Source organism: Urocitellus parryii, chromosome 8 (genome assembly GCF_045843805.1).
Source record: "Urocitellus parryii isolate mUroPar1 chromosome 8, mUroPar1.hap1, whole genome shotgun sequence".
Taxonomy (NCBI): Eukaryota; Metazoa; Chordata; class Mammalia; order Rodentia; family Sciuridae; genus Urocitellus; species Urocitellus parryii.
The window spans coordinates 21,716,009-21,736,451 of record NC_135538.1 but is presented as its reverse complement, the minus strand read 5'-3'; the positions used below and the strand labels follow the sequence as shown (position 1 = coordinate 21,736,451).

The 20,443-nt window shown below is 43.3% G+C and overlaps 1 protein-coding gene across 2 annotated transcripts in view; it reads right to left on the bottom strand.

Annotated features, from left to right (window-relative positions):
• The window catches only part of Plagl1 (PLAG1 like zinc finger 1), a 50,909-nt gene that overhangs the window by 4,736 nt on the left and 25,730 nt on the right, over nt 1–20,443 (bottom strand). Inside the window, exons 4-8 of one of the 2 annotated variants that reach the window (XM_077801792.1) lie at nt 18,964–19,037; nt 15,043–15,074; nt 11,234–11,335; nt 10,863–10,966; nt 2,140–2,515 (exon numbers count right to left, since the gene is read on the bottom strand). In XM_077801792.1, coding sequence (XP_077657918.1) covers nt 2,140–2,291 — 152 coding nt within the window. In that variant the 5' untranslated portion in view covers nt 2,292–2,515; nt 10,863–10,966; nt 11,234–11,335; nt 15,043–15,074; nt 18,964–19,037. The remainder of the gene's footprint in view (nt 1–2,139; nt 2,516–10,862; nt 10,967–11,233; nt 11,336–15,042; nt 15,075–18,963; nt 19,038–20,443) is intronic. The other variant, XM_077801793.1, reaches the window with a different exon arrangement.

Below are 20,443 nucleotides of genomic sequence, written 5' to 3'. Positions count from 1 at the left end.
AACTTGGTACCCACCTTCAACTTCTCTCCTTACCCCCAAACCTCTGAAATGACCAGTTTTAGGGTATCCTATAGTCAGCACCAAATGCTACCATCTTGGGTGTCAACTGGATCATGCCAATGCTCTTATAAGTCTTCATGGGTGATTGAGACTGCCCTGCCATCTTTTCTTGCTCTTTGCCAACCTCCACCCAACTGATTCCATTGTTTGCTATTGGGACCTATGTTCTCCTTTCTGGTTTAACAAGTCAGTTTGTTTGTGTTTTTTCCCTTCAATCTTATAAAATGAAACTTCTGTTGCAACTGTTGGGAAATAGGATGGAATGCTGCCCTATCATCTCTTTTTAAAGACAGACCTAAAGAAAGAATCATGCCATCTCACCACTTGGGTTTTTTATGAGAACGCTTGTAGGCCAGAGGCAGGAAATGTTGAGGCTGGGGGCAGTGGTTTTTGCATAAAGTATACAGCTTCTTTCTGCCAACTTTATGCCCTTAACTGAACATTTCCCTTGAACTACTGCCTCCTAAATATTGCTTAATATTTGAGTGTGGTTGACCACAGTAATCCCAACTAATTCTACTCATTCCAATAATCTGCAAGTTCCACTTTGTTTCCCAGGCATTTATCTCAGTCTTTACTCAAAGTTAGGGTACCTTGTGGGCCAGGCTGCAGCCCAGGCTGCCTTCAGTGTTTGGAATGGAGACGTTTGCTGTGCACACTAACAAGCTCCATGCAAACCAGGGAGCCACTGCGACAGAATCAGTGCACCCGCCATTCTGCTATTTCTTAGCACTAGTGGGTGGCCTGTGCACATCCAGATTAAATTATACCTCTGAGGTATAAAATACCTAAGCTTTTACACACTTAGGTTATATCATCTGTAACAGCGGTATCAAGGGCCACCAGCAAAATTCATATCTACCTTCCCCCAGGGCACTCTGAGATTGAAATGATAATGTAGTCTGTGCCAATTCTCTAAACTCTGCACTTAGATGTAAGCAGTCATCTAAGTGCAAAGGTGAAGCTTTAAAGATCATTTCAAGAAGATTAGAGGTGAGTGGCACATCTCTCTTAACCATGCATCAAAAGAAGTGCCACATTCATAGAGTTCTGTGCACGTGGCTCTTGGGCACTGTAGACACCATGCCGACTACAGTCTTGTCCCTCAGACCAGTGTCTGACTGTACATTTTGTCTTGTCTATGATGGAATAAAACCTGTTTCTATTTAAAAAAAAATCCCTTGGAGGCAGAAGCTATATCTTTCATTTCCCTCATAGAAGTAAGCACCTAACAAACACTCAAAATCATCCAGATTAAATGTATTTTTAAAGAAGATGAATCTACAATAGTGGTTTTTTACCCTTTGGTATATCACAGAGGCCTGTGCACATCTGATTCAATGTACATGCTTGGCATCTGTAGGACCAGTTGAACTTTACATGTTTGAGTGCTTTTTCCACCCAAGGTGACAAACCACTCCAAAAGTTCACACTCATGGGCCTTTCCTCTTCCTGTCACTCTTGGGACCTGGCAAGCCCTCCCATTTTGTATACAGACTCTCGTGACAGGTTTCCAATCAGCCTCTTCTCCACATTACTGTCAAAGTCATCTTTCTAATGCTCTAATTAATAAAAAGGAGCCCTTCCAGATAGTGGGTGAGACCTGGGGCACCTGTTTCCTTCTCACTGATGTGCTTGGTCTCACCCTCTCCTCCTCCAGGGTTACCCTCTGTGCATGGCACCTGAAGGCCAAGGATTAGAGCTTTTTTTTTTTTTTTCTCCTCATGCTGTAGATCTCAGAGGAGGACTGTCCCTCCTGAGCAGCCTCCACCTGCACAGCTGTCAAAGCACCACTGCATTTAATAGTTCTGCATGCCTACCCCACCCCCTTCTCACCTTTCTGCTCTTAGGCCTGCTACCCTGTGGGTACAAGAAATGTCTGCTGAAGGAATTAACCAACATGGCAAAGCAAAAGGGATGCAGAAAAGCGCAGTAATCATTGGAGAGACAGCTTTGAAGACTCCCTAAAAGGCTAAAATATAGATTCAGATCCTGTATCCTGTTACTTTGAGTGGACTGAAGGCTCCAGAGCCACTTAAAGGCCCGGGTAAAAGCACATACCTTTCTAAAGCCTCTCACCTCATCAATTTATATCTGGAAACGAAGGCTTTGCCACAGTCGGTCTGCAAACACTTGAATGGGCGCTCCCTGGTGTGGGAATAACTGTGAACAGTGAACTTCTCCAGAGTGAGGAACGTTTTGCCACATATTTGGCAGGGGAATGCGGCCATGGGCTTTGCTTCTCACACCTTCCTTTTCAGATAGGCCAATCAAACGGTGTGCCACTGAGGCACACAGGGAAGGAAGGTGCAGGGCAGAGACAGCAGCAGCAGCCACTAGTTCTGTCCTCTCCTTTCCCAAGTCCCACTTCACATGCAGCCTTGAGCCCAAGCGAGAAAGTCTGAGGCACAGAAGAGATCCAGGCACAGGAAGGGGGTCTGCATCATCTGACAGCCTGTGGAGATAAGAGGAATGGATTTCTCACATCAGCCACTTGAAAACCACACTTTCCCTCCCTAACACTTCAGAGCCGACTACCCATGGCCAGCACGTTCCTTCACATGGCTCTAGTGGGCACGATTCTCCACCTGCCCTGTGCTTTGAGAGGCCCTTCTGCATAGAGACCCACTCATCTGCTCCTCCCGAGTGGCAAGGCATCACTGGCCAGCTCTCAGAGGGCCGAGGAAGCACTCTGTGACAGACTCAGCATCATCTACTTGGAAAATTCTGGTCAGTGAGGCTCAGCAGACCAGCCAAAGAAAAAGAAAAAACCTCCCTGCCCTCATTGGAGTGCTCTACTGGTCCACACACAAAAATCACCCCTTATTCAAACCACTGGCTTTTTCTCTTCACCTGTTTTAGTATAACGCAAGTCGTTTATGACACCTGTCCAAACTTCCAGAGGAGGAGGAGAAGTCATTTGTATACATCTAAGTTAATTTGCTTGTGAGATAACTATGCACAAGGACTGAGGAAACAAACCGTGGGTTAAAGCTGACGCGGCGAGGGGAGATGGAACAGCCCCGTGCAAATAGAACTGATAGCTCGCAAGGACGTTCAGGCCACATTTATAGGCACTGTCCTCTGGAAAAGTGTCCTTTCTGCCTCTTACCCTTTTGTTTATGGGGACATTTCCTTATTCCTCAGGTAGCTGGGGGTAGCCTACCTTTAGTTCAACCTATCTAAAACCCAGGTCATTAACACCCCTCTCACTCAGCCAGAATCACCAAACTCCAGACCCTTCTTTCTCTATCATTGGACCATCATTTGTGAAAATGTGTCTAAGGCAGATGACCCAAAGTCCTGTCCAACCCCTCATTCCCTTCCAGTTTTCCATCTCCTTCCTGAGGCCTCACCTTGAGGCATCCTCAATAACCCTGGCTACCAATTCCTTCCAGGAATTCCATCTCACTCATGGAGCCTGTGCTGCCAGGTCTTAGGATCCCATCCTACTTCACAGCCAGCCTAGGCCTGGCCATAATACTTGACCAGCTTTAAAACACTCCCTTCACTTGGGATTGCTCTTTTCTTCTTCTCAAGTCTGTTTTTAAAAGACTAAAACATACACTGATTATGAAGTTTGAAATATAACTTTCCTTCCTTCCCTTTACAGCTAAACTCAAAACAGCCCTCATCACTTCAGAGGAACTGGTTTGGTAGGGAAGATTTTGTATTTGTCTCACCTGCTTACAATTCCAGTCATATACACTTTTTTTTTTCTATTTATCTCAGTAAATTAATTCTCCCCAAGTTTTGTTTTATGAGATGACCAGTGTAGCCAACAGAACTTTGGTGATGACGAGAATGTTATATTATCATGGCTACTGAACATTCAAAATATGCTGCTGTGAAACAAGACTAGTGTCCCACACAGCAGCCACTAGCTGTGTCTGTCTGTTTAAATAATTTGGCCTTTGAAGATGGCAGGTATAATCAGAGAGCAACATGGCCATGCTTTGTCTAAGCTTGAGGCTCATTTCCTCCAGCCTCAAGTCCTCCAACTTTAACCTAAACTTTTCATACTTGTTTCATAAATGTCTTTCTCCTAAGACTTTATCTTGTTAAGTTTTAGGGTTGTGTTTAATATACACAACACCACAGAGTACAAGGCTGGTCCTCAAATGCTGACCTGAATGGAGTCCATGATAGTGAACATTCTCTAACTTCTTCAGGGAGTCTTTAGGAATGAACTCAACTTCATAAATAGTTATAACATTCCAGTTACCATAATTGTGTATTTCATAAATATGGACCTGAGAATACAAATATTTGCACTGTTTTCATGATATATTCACAAACTTCTATAAAAATTGTCTTTCCCCACAGACTATAAATTCTTTATGGCTCAGGATCAAAGCTCAGCTATCTTAAAAAAAAAAAAAAAAAAAAACCAAAAAACCAAAAACCATGTGGCTATATACTACATCTCTCATCGCCATGTTCTCAATTGGTGTTGGCTGTATACTAAAGATTCCAATCTTTGGATGAAACCCGATACTCTTTTTGGCCCTGTCCTTGAAACAGACTTAGGGTTACTTCGTATTGAATGGCAGACCACCAGCAACCTAACAGAGAAGTGACAGAGTGAAGGTCCTGATGAGAGTGGGTCTGTTCTGTCACTTGACGTACATACTGCACTTGAATCTTAAATACGGTACTATTTCAACACCTGTCACCATGGAAAGATAGTAAGTCTTCCCCCAAAACATCTCAGGACACAATTTTCAGTCCCCTTGATTCTAAAAATACTCAGTGAGTGATACAGATCTGCCAGGATGCCAAAGAAGGCTTGTACCATCTGCTTCGTTCTGCTCATGCTGATTATTTTGGGGATGAGAGAGGATCAGACTGGAATAAGAACATATATATATATGGCAACAGCCAGGAAAGACTGTGTTCCCTGGGGGCTGGAGGTAAACAGTGGTGAAGGGGGGGGGGTCAACACAAGTGCAGTTCCAGGACTTCCCCACTTCTGCACAACACAATCGTCTAACGGGGACAACTGTTTCACAGCATTCTCAAAATAAACCATGACTTCTGGCTTCTATTTCCATTGTCCCCAGTGACACAATGCAAGGCCCATTTCTGAGAGGAAACTGAATTTCCATTTTTGGCCTTCCAAGATGGGTGCTTTTAAATCCTTGTTTCCATTCCATTCATTACTATGTCTACCAGATAAGAAGGTTCTCCTCCAAATGTCTGTCTCCCTCACACTCCCAAGACATGGGACTGTTTTCAAATATATACATTAAGGCTGATTTTAAAAGGGTCTCTGACAAGGTTGTTTTTTTTTTTTTTTCATTATATTCACAAACAATGAAGCAGCCAGTCATGGAATAAGAGAGGTAGAAATCCTTTGCTTAACTGGTCCTAGGAAGCTTTCAATCAGGGTACCCTTCTCAAAATCAGCACATGAGAAGCAAGTCTACCAAAAAATTAAAACCAAAACTATTCAGAATCATCAGCAAACAGAAGGAGACCCAGAATCTCTAGGTAGTTGTGACTGCTTATTTTTTATTCTATTCTGAAATTTGCTGGGTGTTTTTCCTGAGCCAGTACAATGTCAGAAGAGCTTGGTTTGCATGTCTAATCAGCAAAACAGGTGCCCATGGCACTTAACTGCTTTGAAGATCACACTGGGGCCCTCACCAGTCCTTTCCAGGATGGCTATAACTGGATTACCAGCCTTGAATGAGACCAGGGTCTTAAGTGGGGCCCATGACAGCTCAGCAGGGCCCCTGGGAACTCTCTGGTGGTCTATACAGAATTGAAAACATGGCATACTGAGATTCTTATGGAGAGAAGAACGACAGCATTTTTAAATTTTTCTAAGCGGTCCTAGATTCAAACAGGTTAAAGGGCATTGACTCAATTGAGAAATAAGAGAAAATCCTTGGTGCTATCAATATTCTACTGGGCTCTTCCCAGTGTCATTAGTATCTCCTAATCCATGGGCCACAGATTTGGGGCTTGAATTCTTTCAGGTAAAAGTGGGAAGAAAAAAAAAAAGTTCTATATTGTTTTTCTGGAATTCAAGCAGTAAACAACTTGTACAAATTTCATTTCAAATATAGATCCTGTCCTGTAAGGCAGTCTACCTTATGACTAGAGGGCCAGCTGCCTTCAAATCACAGAGGTTTATCTGTCAACATCTTTAAAGGTCTTTATTAAAGGTCATATATCCTCAATAAAGTACTAAGATATTATCATTAAAATCCTGACACCTGAGCTGACATGTCACTGGGAAGACAGCGCTTGCCTAGGATGAACTCAGGCTGGACTCACAGGGCCTGTCAGCCTGCTATGTCTGCAGACCTTTCCCCAGTAATGGCCCAAAGGATATCAAGGCAACAAATCAGTCTCCCTGTTGTTTCCTCCAAGTGCCACACTCTCTTGTATTTCTCCTTCTAGAATGCCCACTATCCCTTGTCCATCTGCCAAACTCCTATTTTTCTGTCACTCCCAAACAGAAGAATGAGTTCTTCCACATGGTGGGGTCCACTCAGGAGTCTAGTGGACATCTCCACCTCCATCTGTCTGTCTGACACTGTTTTGCCCCAGTTTATGCTGGGTGGTGGAATGCCCTTACTGCCCTGTCCTGCTGCCCTGCTCTGAGGAGGGCCACCCTACAGCCTGCTGAGAAATCAGGTTTGCTGCCTATATTCTTTCAAACTGTCACCCTGAGGGACTTAATTTTGTTAAGCCAGTGACTAAGCTCCTATTTTCTTAGAAAGGAGGCTTAAAATAAGCAAAAAAGCGACACCAAAGTGTTTATCTAATATTCAGAGAGAAAACTGAGAAAGCTGTCGAGGAGACTCTATCACAACTTTAGAACACCAAGTCCATACCCTAACCAGACATTTTTAAGAGGACGGGTACCTTCTGTTCACAGTGTGAGTCATCTAAAGACGGTGGATTGAATGTAGGCACACAGCTCATTTTTCCTGAAACTCTACTTAAAGACCAGGGCAAATGGGAGCTCCTCAGGGATTCACTGGCGCTGCCTGACAAGCCCTGCTACTATGTCTACAAAGCTTCCAGCAGCTTTGCCATGGCTCTCTACTTATAAATCAGTAGGTGCCAAGGAAAAAGGAGAAAAGGAAAATGAACACAAAACCAGACTAACAGAACCAGGCAGCTCGGAGTGGGAAAGGCAGACCATGGAGGAGAGATTTGAATTAACACCTGCCATGATTCTGAGGTACCTGCATCTGGCAGGTGGCTGATTTTGAGGGTACCTGCTATTTTTCCATGTGACCTATTTCTAATGCTCGCTAGTGATTAACTCTGAAGCCACCTTTATAACTCAGCTAATATCACCCGGTGACTAACGGTAAAATCATTCCCAGATAAGATGGCTAAAAACGTATAGTTAAACCAAGAGCCAGGAAGGAGGAGAGGTTTCTTAAGTTAGTGTGACAATTTACTATCTTTACCACATGACAAAGTTGCCATCGCTGCTTCCATTGAATTATCTCACTGTTGTACTAGAATCTGCGGATTACGTGATTAGGCAATAAGCAAAACAGAAAGATGAAGTAAATCTTTCATTATCTGCAAATGAAAGGCTACATGAAAGACCACAGAGAATCCACACACAAGATTAATATTATTAAGTCTGACAAGGTGTTTGATTATAAAAATCAAAATTACAAAATCAATTGCCTTTCTAAATACCAGAAGACAGAATGTGATTTAAGGTATCAAGATGATATCAGGGGATGAGGATGGCAGAGATGGAAAGTAAGTCTGAGTCCCAGAGGGAAAATTACACACTGAGTGTAAGCCTCATGGGCAACTTGGGCAGGCATGGAGACCCACAGCATGGAGTGGCTGAGGTCCTCCCCTAAAGGTCAGTGCAAGGCACACCCTTGCCCTCTGGCTTTGGGGAGGTGAATGCCATTCTGCATGTGGCTTATTCAGGTAACTATAAATAACTGAGCCTTCCTTCCATGGGGGCCTCGGGTCCTGTCAGGAAGCTCACGTGAACCACCTTGATCACCAGTGTCTCTCCTCTCCAGGGTGGTTTGGTAAAGTGGGCTGGCCCTGGGGTGAGGAGGTCTTTGTTTTCTTTTGGACAGGCAGATCACAGCTAGACTGATCCTCCCTCAGGAGATCTACCGGGTACTGCAGAACAGGAGGCAGGCCTGTGGGGGCATGCAGCTCTCAGAGCTCCAAAGACAGAAGCAGCCCCTGCCTCTAAATTCCCCAGCTTCCTTTTGGGTGAGATAGCAGTGATACAAATAAACAAACGAAAATGGAATCTCGGTTTAAAAACTAGACATAAGATGTTCCTAAATTTAACTTATGTCCTGTGATTATACAAACAAGACTTTAACAGCTTAAAAACCCCTTTGGTGGCCTAATCCACTAGCAGAAGGCAGGCCTTTTACAGCGGGTCTTCTTTGTTACACACTGTTCAAAAGATTGAAGAGATTAGCTAAGCTGAAAGTCAACCCTAGCCATGACTTGCTGGGGATACAGAGGTGGGGGAAGAAGCAGCAGTAGCAGGTAGAGAATGCCAATACTACTGTGTAAACCGGAATGGGAGGGAGCCCTGAGGAACCACAAGGAAGGCTCACGCCAGTGGATGTGAGCCTCAAAGAGCTATAGAAGACCAAGGAACCAAACCACAGAAGGAAAGGACTCCAGGGACCGGGGATCCATCAGCACAGAGTACTTCATCTCTCTCAGGCCCACGGCCACTGGCCGAATGCCCTTCCTTCTCCTGCAGAGTGGAGCAGGGGCCGGTAGCTCAGATTCCCAGACGGCGCCACAGGGCTGCTACCAATGGCTATTCAGGCTCACCCTCGCGGGGACAAAGGGAGGAAAGAGCTATCTTTGCAGACTCTTAAGTATTTCACATTCCTCCTCTCTCGCCACATTGAATTTAAAATAGAATATTCCGAAACAAATAGACGAATGTCTACAAGTGAGACATGTGCGTCCAGGAAGGCAAGTGTTAAGTCTAGGACTGGCTCTCAAGCCCAGACACACAGTCCCGTTTTAAGACGTCTATTTATTAATGGAGACTCTAGGTAGTCTGGAGTGGGTGGGGGTAGACAGAGAGCCCCAAAATCCAGACAAAAGCCTTTGGTATTAGGAGCAGATTTTCTAATCATTAAAGTCAGAGATGGGGACTGTTCCTTTGTGACAACTGAAAATATATCCCCCTCCTCCCTCCCTATAAATCCTCGATGACTGGCCTTTAGACCCTTAGGATCTGCTTCTATAGCTGGCTGCCATGCTCTCTTTTCCTGGGACTCTAGAGTGTAGGGCATGGAGGAACCAGAACTCTAATTAGCAGTAGGCCTATTGTCCTAGCAAGGCCACCATCTGGGAAAAGAAAAGCCTGGTTCCTTCTCAGGAAGCATGTGGGTATATAGGTTTGTCCTAAGGAAAGAAGAAAAGCTAAGAAAAGCACAGCAGTCACAGAGACAAGGGGAAGTCAGATTTGTGAGTTCAAAATTGCTTAAAGGAAACTTTTAGTCTGTACTTTCTAGAAAGAATGCCCAGGTCTTGGTGCACGTTTTGATCCCAAGACAGCATTATCTCTAAATAAAACAGAAAAAGGGCACACAATGCAGACATGGGTCTGTCTGGGGGATGGGATGACAGATAATGGGTTTTATTTTTCCATTCTGAATGTCTTCACTTAATTTTGATGGCTATTTGAGCTGAGTCTAGGGGTGTAGCAGGGCAGTGAACCACAGGCAGGGGTGGGGGCGGGGGTGTAGAGAACATGGACATGAGCAGAGGCCATAGCCTGGAGTGGAGGCTAGTTCTGGCTGCGCTGTGGGCGTGTGGACCAGGAGTGGTGGGAGAGGGCTGGACAGGTAGGGTCTGGCCACAGCAAAGTGGGCTTCTCCAGGAAACTGGGAATCCACAAAGGCTAGGACAGCTCAGCTCAGCCACCAACTGCGCTAGAGAGGACAAGCATCACAGACCACCCGCCCCCTCCCGGGTGTGTAACTGAGTTATTTGGGCCAGGCACACGGGTCACTTAGAAATAAATCTGAAGTCTACAAATATTTATCCCCAGTCCTTTAAGATTATCTGTTTTAATTTTCTTTTCTTTTTAAACTGATAAACATTCCACGGGTTTCCGTTTGGACTGGAAGTTGCACTATAGAAACAAGGTCACTCTTCTAAGCTCCCACCCTGGCTTCTCTGAAAGGGGAAAGGAATGTTAGGGAGACAGGAAAGCAAGCCTCAAGAGAGGAGCACTCAAGACAGCCTCCCTCCTTTTCACCTTATGTTTTTTTCCTCCCCATTCACAGCTTTAGGTCCTTTGTTTGTTTAACAGACCATTACAATGGGAGGCAGTTCAATGGAGGAGGAATGTGAACTCTCTAAGTAGCTGTCCCTGCAATCCACATGTGTGGTCCCTCCCCGCCAGCCTGTCCAGGCGGCTGCTGTGTGCCTTCCGATGCTCCTGGCTGCCCAGAGGAGGCTGGGCACCTTGCTCACAATGAGTCCTAATTTCCCACAGGGCCATGCCTGCTGCTCCTTCCCAGTAGCCTACAGCAGGGTCTCAAGTAGTTCTTCCTTCCCTGCTTGCTTAGCCTCAGTTGGGGCCATCCTGCTCCCCGTTCCCTTCAGCTCCTGGGAAGACACTGCCTGCGTGTTGATCATCCCGTCTTCAGACACCTTGGGACATCACTGGCTAACACCCATCTAAGTCATACACACGGTAAACCAAAGAAACAATTTCCAGCACTTTGCCAGTCCTTAGTTCACTATGTTTCCACACAATTGTTGATAAACATGGCCAACTAGAAACAAATTTAAAACTTGCATACCTACTGGGTGACAGGATACATCAGCCACAACTCAGGCTCGGAGTTCTCTCAGAAGTCTGAAGATTCAAACCACGGAGTTCTCTCAGAAGCCTGAAGATTCAAACCTGTAAGAGACTTGCACATCTTCAGTGAATGAAGCTAGAAGAACACGCTCCCCATCACACTATAACCTGAGCTTCCATTTATGAGTGCACACACACACACACCCCACTGAGGTGGTCTACAGAATTCCTACTGCTTTTTCATGCATTTTGGTGGGTGATCTTTACTTATATTATATCCTCTGTCCTACTTGCAACTGGATTAGAACCATGCTCAAGTTTTTCCCCTGCTTTCTGCGAGTAAAACAAAGAATACTTGAAATTGCTTACATAAAATATTCAAAACAGCACTCAGAGGAAATGGTATTTCTTTTAAACCAACAGTATTAAAATACCATAAAACAGGTATGCAAATCCACGCAGTAACAGAACCTGAAACAAATTATGAATTGAAAGAAAGTCAGCAATATCCAGTTGACACTTTCAACAAAAGCTTCATATAGACTTATAGGTTTATCACATTTGCAGGGTACCTCCTAATGAAATAGTCCATGATTATTAAACCTGGCTGTGCATGAGAATCAGCAGGGAAGTCCTTTAGAAATACAGATTCCTAGGCCACAGGGCAAACTAGCACAGACTGAAATGGTAAAATGGGGCCCCAAGAACTTGTTTCTACCAGATTCTCAGAAGCCAAGTCTGCCACCTGCTTTGTACCACAACCCTGATGAGCATTTGGAAACCAGTCTCTCTGCTCCAATTAATTATAAAACCTGACTTCTTCCAACTAAGACTATTCCAACCAGTAGATCCTCTTAGGGGGAAAGCCGCTCGGGTTCTCTTAAATTGTACAAAAGTAAATTTATTATGAAACAAAGCCAATTAGCTCACCTAAGTGATTTATTCACTTGGATGCTTGCTTTAATTTTATTTTTTTTTTAAAAGGGGCTATGACCATTTATTTTGCAAAAGAACAGTGTTTTAAGTTGAAAATGAAAAAAAAAAAAATATATATATATATATATATATATATATATATATATATATATATATATATATGGCCTTGTCAAACAACTAACATTTAAAAATGACCCAGCAAAGTTCAGGATAAAACTGGAGGTGACCAGGTTACTTGAATCACCCGGGGAGTCTGTTTTGAAGTTATTCTTTGTTTTGCATGTACAAAAGCTTCACAAATCAACTGCATGGTTCACCTGTTGTCTCAAAATGCTCAACATCTACCATTGTGGTTTAATTAGGTGGTCCCTAAACATTTGTATCCTTTTTTTCAAGAGCTTTAAAACACTGAAGCAAAAGAAATCTTCTAGATGATTCTTTGCGTCTGCCCAGCTCACAAGTGGACAATACCAACTTATGTATTCAGAAAAGAGGCTGGACTCCCTTCTGCTTCCCAGGAAAGGGCTCGCTGAACGTGAGGTAAGCAAACCAGGCAGTAGAGTAGCTTAGCTTCATTGTCAAAATATTCAAATTATCACCAAAAGAAAGCAATTCCTTTCTGAACTCAACAATACTCCTTGGCCTCTGAGGGCTCGCACAGGAGTTTATTCTCAGGGCTGTTCGGGGGGGGAAAAGCACTAGTGAAAGAGGAGAGCCCTAGCAGGGAGGAGATCAAGTCCTTCAGCCTCTCCCACCTGCCCTCTCAGCATGTCTGACGTGTACCTACTAACAATGCAACGGAGACCCTCAACAGGCCTGGCCTGGGGCACCATCCTGTGCAACGTAGGACAATTTAACACAGCAAAGACACAGTCAAGAAAAAAACACCTCGGTTGGACAGGATGCCACTTACGGACTCTTCAGTTAGGATTTGGATTTCAAAAGCAGAGAAAAATGTTTTCAAATGTCAACTTTTTTTTTAAGTGTGTAGTAAAAATGACGCTATAAGAATCAAATAATTCTAAAGGTCGATGGCTCCAGGGTAGCCAGAAATATCACAGTTTTCCTAGCAAAGAAATCTTCTCCTGGCAAATAGATTTGCTAGTTGTTTTAAATGAATGATTTTTTTGTGTGTGGTGAAGGGAAGCCATTCATTAACAAAAACAAAAGTTTTATGACTCTAGAGTGTATGATTTCTAGAGTCCATTTTTGCCACACAATATGTTTTTTCTGGGCGCCTGCTTCAGAACATGCTTCTCCTCAGTTAATGAACTAGCTTAGCTGCCTGCTGAGCACTCCCTGAAACCCCTGAAATGAACAAAAGGATTTCTTCCAGTTTCAGTTCATCACATCTAGCTCTTCCTGGTTTTATTGCTTAAGTTAATTCTTCAAGCTGACTTTATTTCCAGTGATTTGAGAGGGAAAGAAACGGGCAACCCCTGACACTGGGAAGTCTTTCCTGGTTTTCAACAAGAGAGTCCTTTAGACTGTAGACGTGCCAGGTTTGTTTTTGAAGTCTCTCGGAAATGTCTTATTTTTGAAAGACTTTTACTGCAGAAGGAAAGGAGCCCATGGGATTTGGTAGATCATAGACAATGACATCTTACTGCGGCCAGATGGATCATGGTGAACAATGAGATTCTATCTTTGAACCGGAGACCCTAAGTGGGATATGCACATTCACCTCCAAACAATGACCACAGAGGGGCATGTTGTTAAAGGAACACATGGAATTTAAACAGATTTGTGGGCCTGGCACCTGGCCCCCTACCCTCTCACTTATGGACACTCCCTGGGAATTCTCATGCACAGCTCAAAGTTTTAACTACTTCTTGAGGTCAGAGGCCTCCCAAATTTCCATCTTCAATCCTCAGCTTTCTTTCAAATTCCAGACAAAGGCATCCACATTCCTCCTGAACCTCTCATTGTAGATACCTCCCTGTGCCCCGTGCCCCTCACTGTCACTAGATCAGAGCTTCACACTCCAGCCTTCTAGCTAGTTCCTCCCCCAGCACCACTGTGTATCTTAGCCATGATTAGTAGATGCTCACGAGATGGTGGCCATGTTTTAAGTGGGCAGTGTTAGCCTATTTCATTTTTTTAAATAAGAAACCTAAGGCCTAGAAGTTGTGCTAATTTGCCTGGTCCTGTGCTAATTTGAAAGTCAATCCCTTCACAGTAACTTCCCAGCCTCTACAAAGTCAGAAACTCTGGAGTCACACTAGATCTTTCTCCCTGATTAAGCTGCACAGGGTCTGTGAACTTGTTGTCTCTCGAATCTGTTTCCTCTTCTTACTTGCCATAGTGACCTACCCTTGGGCAGAGTTTTCTGCCTTTATTACGGCCTCCAAACAGCACGGCAATACAACTTGGGAATTTTACTTTTTGTCGATCTAAAAATTTCCCTTTCTCTCTTAAACAGGTGGCAGATTTGTCACCCCTTGTATTTGCTGAAGGCAGGGGCAGCCTCAAGAAGTCTTTGTTAATATCTAAATCCAGTGAGGAGATTCTGCAGGACTGCTGGGAGTGGAGGGCAGGGCGGATAAGAGGGTGAAAAAAGAGACACTGTCCCCTCCACTCCCCATCCCCCACCCTGGGCCTGGAAAGGAAAAGGATCTGTCAGCCCCCAGCAAGGGGGGGTGGGGGTCTTGCCCTGTTGTTTCCTAAGGCAGCGACAGAGTCCTTGAGGACAGCTGTGTGGGAGAGCACTCAAGCTCCAGGAGGTTCCCAGCCGCCACTCCTGGCACTGAGGAGGACAGCTGCAAGGCTTCAAGACACGGCTAATGTGATATATGGAAGGTCAGAGGCCAGTTCCTCACCTTCTAGGCGCCATGGGAATCCCTAGGTTCAAGGGCATAAACTATGTGAGAGGAGGCACCTGAAACTCACCCAGATGAAATCCTCCAGGTTGGCAGAATAGGGGAGGGAGTTCAGATGGAGATTGTTAATGGGGAAAAATCTCAAAGCCTTTCTGGGTTGAGATGCAGATTGGTGGGTGCCTCAACAGGGTGCTAAGAATCTTACTTAGAATCACGCCCACCCACGAGATTGACTAGCTACAACTGCTGGAACTGGAGCCCATCTAGTGTTTTTGTTTGTTTGAGAAAGGCCACAACTGCTTTGCAGAGAAGGAAGGGTTCTGGAGGTGCTGGTGATTGGGGGGGCGGGGGGGGCAGTCCTGTGTTTGACAACCCTAGGTCTATAAAGAAAGGAAGGAAGGGCAGATGTTAGAAGATACTCACAAGAGTAACGCCTCTGATTCCTAGACAAATACCTAGAAAGGGAGAGGCAAAGTTATCTTTAAGGCCTTCATCTTATGCTCTGAACTGCTAAAAGCAAACAAATTGGGAAACACATACATACAGAGGATAAAAAAGTGAAGTCTATTTGGAAAAAGACCCAGAGCTAGGGGAGTCTTGAGACCCAGACATCCCTGTTTCCTAAGCCTGGACACCCTTCCCTGGCTAATATGCTGGGACTGGGAGCTGATTTCCATAAGATGGAAATGATGGCCTGCAGGAAACCAGGGTGTTCTGGGGGAGGGGAGGCTCTCTCCCTAAGAGAAAGGATATAAATCCTGTGACAAAATGTGATAATTCAAAGAGGCTACAGAAATGATAGGTCCTGGAGGCGCCAATGATTCGGACAGGGGCAGTGACAAGACCCTGAGCTCAGTGGCATTTTCTAAGCAAATTCCACTTCAGTCTGTGGCTGAACATCTGAGACCGTCAGAAGAGGTTTATAAAGGCCCAATGAAGACCAAGAGTTTTAAATAAGACACTTTGGCCATAACGTAGAAAGAACTATTAGTATGGACTGCTCTGGCCAGAAGAATTTCGTGCAGGCAAGCTTAAGCAATTAGGGAGCCCCATTTTCCTGCCAAATGGGCACATCACTAATCCTGAAGGCCAGGCAGGGTATAGGGCACATCCAGAGGGAAGATGACCTGGAAGAGGAGGATTCCATGGGGAAAAAGTGCCCATCACAGAGGAGAGTTTGTCAAAATGGTCCCTTGAGTTTGAAGCACAAAGCCCCATGCATCTGCTTTAGTTCCAAGGACGGTGGGCATGTTGTATTAAAACATATCCCTAAAAAGATCACACAGATAGGGAACATGAAAGCTAAGGGTGTTGGGCAAGCAGGTAGAGGACTGGCAAACCAAAACAAGCCAAGACTGGGGGGGTGGGGGCGCTCTGGTTTCATAAGGGTCTAGCCTCTGCTGGCTCTTTTCCCTGTCACACCAGACTAGTAAGACTCAAAGGAGAGACAAAGATGGTTGGTGAGCGATGAGCACACACATTCCTATCCCAAACTCCTCCACCCAACGAGGACAGCTCTCTATAGAAGACTACTTTTCAAATCTGTGGTGCCCAAAAAGTGGGGAGATTGGAAAGGGGAGGGATACTGGAGAAAGGAGGACAGTCTACTCTGGAGGCCCAAACTTGTGTGTGACTTCCTTTAAATATAGCAGCCTGGTAAATAAGGAGCCTGGAGTCAGGTCAGTGGAAGGGGCCGTTTCGGCTTGCAGACTGAAGACTGACATCCATACTTGTTCCCCAGGCTGTTTTTGGACGGGCTCTCCTTCATTCTAATCACAAAGCTGCTGTCAGAGTGATTCTTCTAACATGCAAATATGTTCCTGTCACTTGCCTGTTTGGAATTCTTTAATGTTCCCATTAGTTTCTGTCAACTGCAACCCAGAGACCTGTCTAATCAGAACCATTGAAAGTTCTTTAAGCAGGACACCAGTAAGTTAAGGCCTATGTTATAGATGGAGACTTCAGACAGCACACACAGACTATTCTCCTGGATTTATCAGTTAAATACATTAAAATGGATACACTGTAATCCTCATGGCAAAACAAAACAACAACAACAAAAAACTACTAACAAAATTGTGAACAAAAAGAATAAAAAGCTGTAACTGAACTTAGGTTTCTCTATAAAACTGTTCTCAGAAAGTTTTAAATCCTCCCTAAGTCAGAACTCGCAAACTCATACACACGAGTTGATTGGATGAGGCAAATAAGAACCATTTTAGGGAAACAACGTAAAATGACTGTGATCCTAATGTGGTCTCAGTTTACATGGGGAGTGTTTGTTTTATGAACCTTTTTAATTTCTGCTGAAACAAAAAAGAAAAATATTACCTTGGTACATGCTACATAGTGGATCAATTTATTCTCCAAATGAAGTACTCTTTGTTTTAGCATAAACATGCATACTCGTTAGCACTAACTTGAAGATAGATGGAGAATGTGCTTTATTGGCTAATTTTTAATAATATTAAACATTCTTCTCTATTATGATCCCAACTGTTTTTCTCTTTACTTTTTATTTGTCTATTTGCTCATAGAGAAGGGAAGAAGTTTTAATATTCCTTAGATAATAACATTCCTTACCTAAAAAGTGATAAAATGATGCATTTTACTCTACTTCTTCCACTGTGTGGGAAGCGCATTCTACTAATACCAGGTTGTGCTTTTAGGATTAAAGGACTAACCACATTCCAGTATTCTAGATGCAACCTCAGAAGGACACTGTGGTACAAGGGGAAAAACTGAGTTTGAAATATCCTCTGCTACTTGGAAGGTGTGTGACCTCAGCCAAGTGGACTTCCTAAGCCCAAGTCTCCTTTGACATAAAATGGGGACATTGATCTATCTTGCAGAGCTGTTGCAAGAGTATGTTATATGTGTACACAGAGTGGCACAATGACAAGCACAGAGTCCAAAGTAGATGTACAAAGCAGATGTGGCCTGTGAATAAGTGTCAGAAGTGATTCTACACAGCAGGTGAGCTCACAATTACAAACAACTTATTTTGGACACAATGTACTTAACAGTAAGCAGAGCATAAATGATGGACTCAATCATCTTTCTTTAATGTGGATCACCACTCCATGGCCACACATGCTTGAAAAGAACTTTGTATTATTATCTCTGCATTTCTAGATTTTGTTAAATTTCTCCTTCAGAAGAATGTGTTGGTGGGGAAGTGGACCGGTTCGAATCATCTGGAGAGCAGGGTATGAATTTAAATGAGAACAAATAATACTGTCCTCAGCCTTCCACATGAGGTGCTTGTGGGCCTTTCTGGAAGTTAGCCTCAAGAACATACAATAAAGGGGGAAGTGGTTCATCTAGTGAGAGTTTTGCAGGGGAAATAGAATGGAAGATAGATTATAAGAAAACTTACATAGAAGACTGGGATTATAAAATATGGCCTCAGGGACATTTTGCAAAAAAAAAAAACACATATGGAAAGAGGCCAAGAGTTATGGTTGAGCAATAGCACAAAAGCTGCAAAACAAGGGAAGGGAAGGGTGAAAGGGGCTTGAGGGGGAATGAGCTGGACGTAGAACTGATACATGTTATGGGGGAAAACCACAAAAATGTTGGATAGGACATTTAAAGCTAGAATTAGGGATCATTATCTTGAAATGAGCGATTAAAACAAGTCAATCTCCACATGAATGTGGAAAATAAGAAATAAAAACTTCTACTGTATAATGGGGACTCTGCCAACCATGAATTCCTTCAAATAAACACCTGAACTACCTACTTCACAACTTCAGTAAGTTTGGAGAGAAGATATGCAAACTAAGAATCAACCCACATTATGACTTTGGGAGGATGATTTAGAGACTTTGAATTATGTGTTACATATCTGGTATAGAATTCTAAATGAAGGATAACACCCTAATTTGTTCCTAGTGTTTGTACTGTACAAAAAAAAACAAAAAAAAAAAAAACAAAAAATACATGTATATGAGCACACGCACACACACACATACATAAGAGAGGAAGATCACAAAGTTTCTAATAAGCAAATCATGATACCTTACAAATCATCTGTACAATACCCATTATTTCTAACATATTGTGAGTAAATAGCAACGGTGTTTTTATCATGTTCTCTTGGTTTTTAAAGATAGGGTTTCATAAGTTCCTAATCTTATCACACAATCCATTTTCCCTCAAGTTCCTTGAATACAAATTCTTTGACAGGAAGTGTTTTCCAGAACATCATATCCCCCTCTGTACAAAGGTGGAAAGGCTCTGGTATGGGCTTTGAGGCAGGGAGAGAATGAGCACAGTCACAACTAGCCCCAGAAGAGTCGAGGATGCAGGCATCCCAGGGCTGAGAGAAGGCACACTTACCTTTCTATATGCCAGGAATGGATGAGTTTTAGACGTGACCTGAAGCAGAGGCCACGTCAGACCTAAGAGCAACCCTAAAGGAAAACATGAGCAAAATGTTAAAAGGAAGCATTAAGAGAACTATAATAGACCATGTAAGCAGAATAGGAGCTCCAGACTGCCAAGGTCAAAGCCTCTCCATTAAATGCCCTAGTACCATATGGCAATATTCCAGAGGCATGCCTTTAAGTCATAAGAAAGGGTTTTTCATGTGAGAGTGGTGATACAGTAAACAACGTGGTCAAGAGCATGGTTATGATGTCAGAAAGACAAGATCTAAATCCTGGTGTCACCTAGAACCACTAAGAAACCTCACGTAATTTGTTCAATCTCTCTACCTCGGCTTTCTCACCTGTGAAATGGAGATAATCAACCACCTACATCATAAGAACCTTTTGAGAATTCCATGAGTTAATTCAAGTACGGTGTTTATTTGCACTGTGTCTGGCAAGCAGGAAACACGCATGGGTATGCCATTATTTTTCAGAGACCTGAAGTGAAAATATGTCGTAGCCTCAAGCGGAAACGAGAGGATAATGAGAAACTTTTCAGAGTGCCAACTAAGAATGCCTGGAGAAGGACACAGGCCACCAAGAGGCAAAATATCAAAATCAAAAACAAAACACCCCAACACAGTGTAACTCCAATATTTTTTCAAATTCAAGACTAGTCCTATAGGGAAGAAGCCTGGAGGACTGCACTTGACCGTAAGATATCCAGCGATTCACTTCAGGAGGAGAGAGATGGGAGGACAACTGGAGGACAGGCAAGAGTGAAATTTTTAAAGACTGAAAAAGATATTTTCCTGTAAAAATAACAAAGACAGGAAATATATAAATAATAACTCAAACCCGTCAATCCTTACCTTGATATAAATTCATTACCAACCAGGAGTCCAATGCAATTGAAGTAACAACCTCGCAATGTCCTCTGGAAGGTCTACATTTATGCATGGCCCTAGAAGGCTGTTATTAGTTTTTGGTTTTTGAATAGAAAAACCTTACTAATCTGAATTTTATGAATGCTACAGGTATAATAATTTGAATGCGAGCCAAGTTATTTTTCTTTTATTTAGCTGAGGTCTTTCCTTGGTGAAAAATGGCACACTAAAAAAAGCCAATAAAGCAAAGCTGCAAAGTAAACATTTAAACCAAACACATACTGTTTTAATAGCCTCATTAGTACTGATGATTAATTGCAAAAATTAGATACTGAGTTATTACAGAAGGTTTTTATGGTAATAATATCCAGGCCATCCATATAGCTTACATATAATCTAATTTTAAATAATTTTATATTTCAGAATAGCATTTCTTTTAACCCAACCTAATGGGTAAGAAAGGTGTCTCATTGTCAATGACTACATCCTGTCCCCCCCGCCCACCCAATACTGGGGGTTAAACCCAGGGGTGCTCTACCACTGAGCTACATTCCCAGTTCT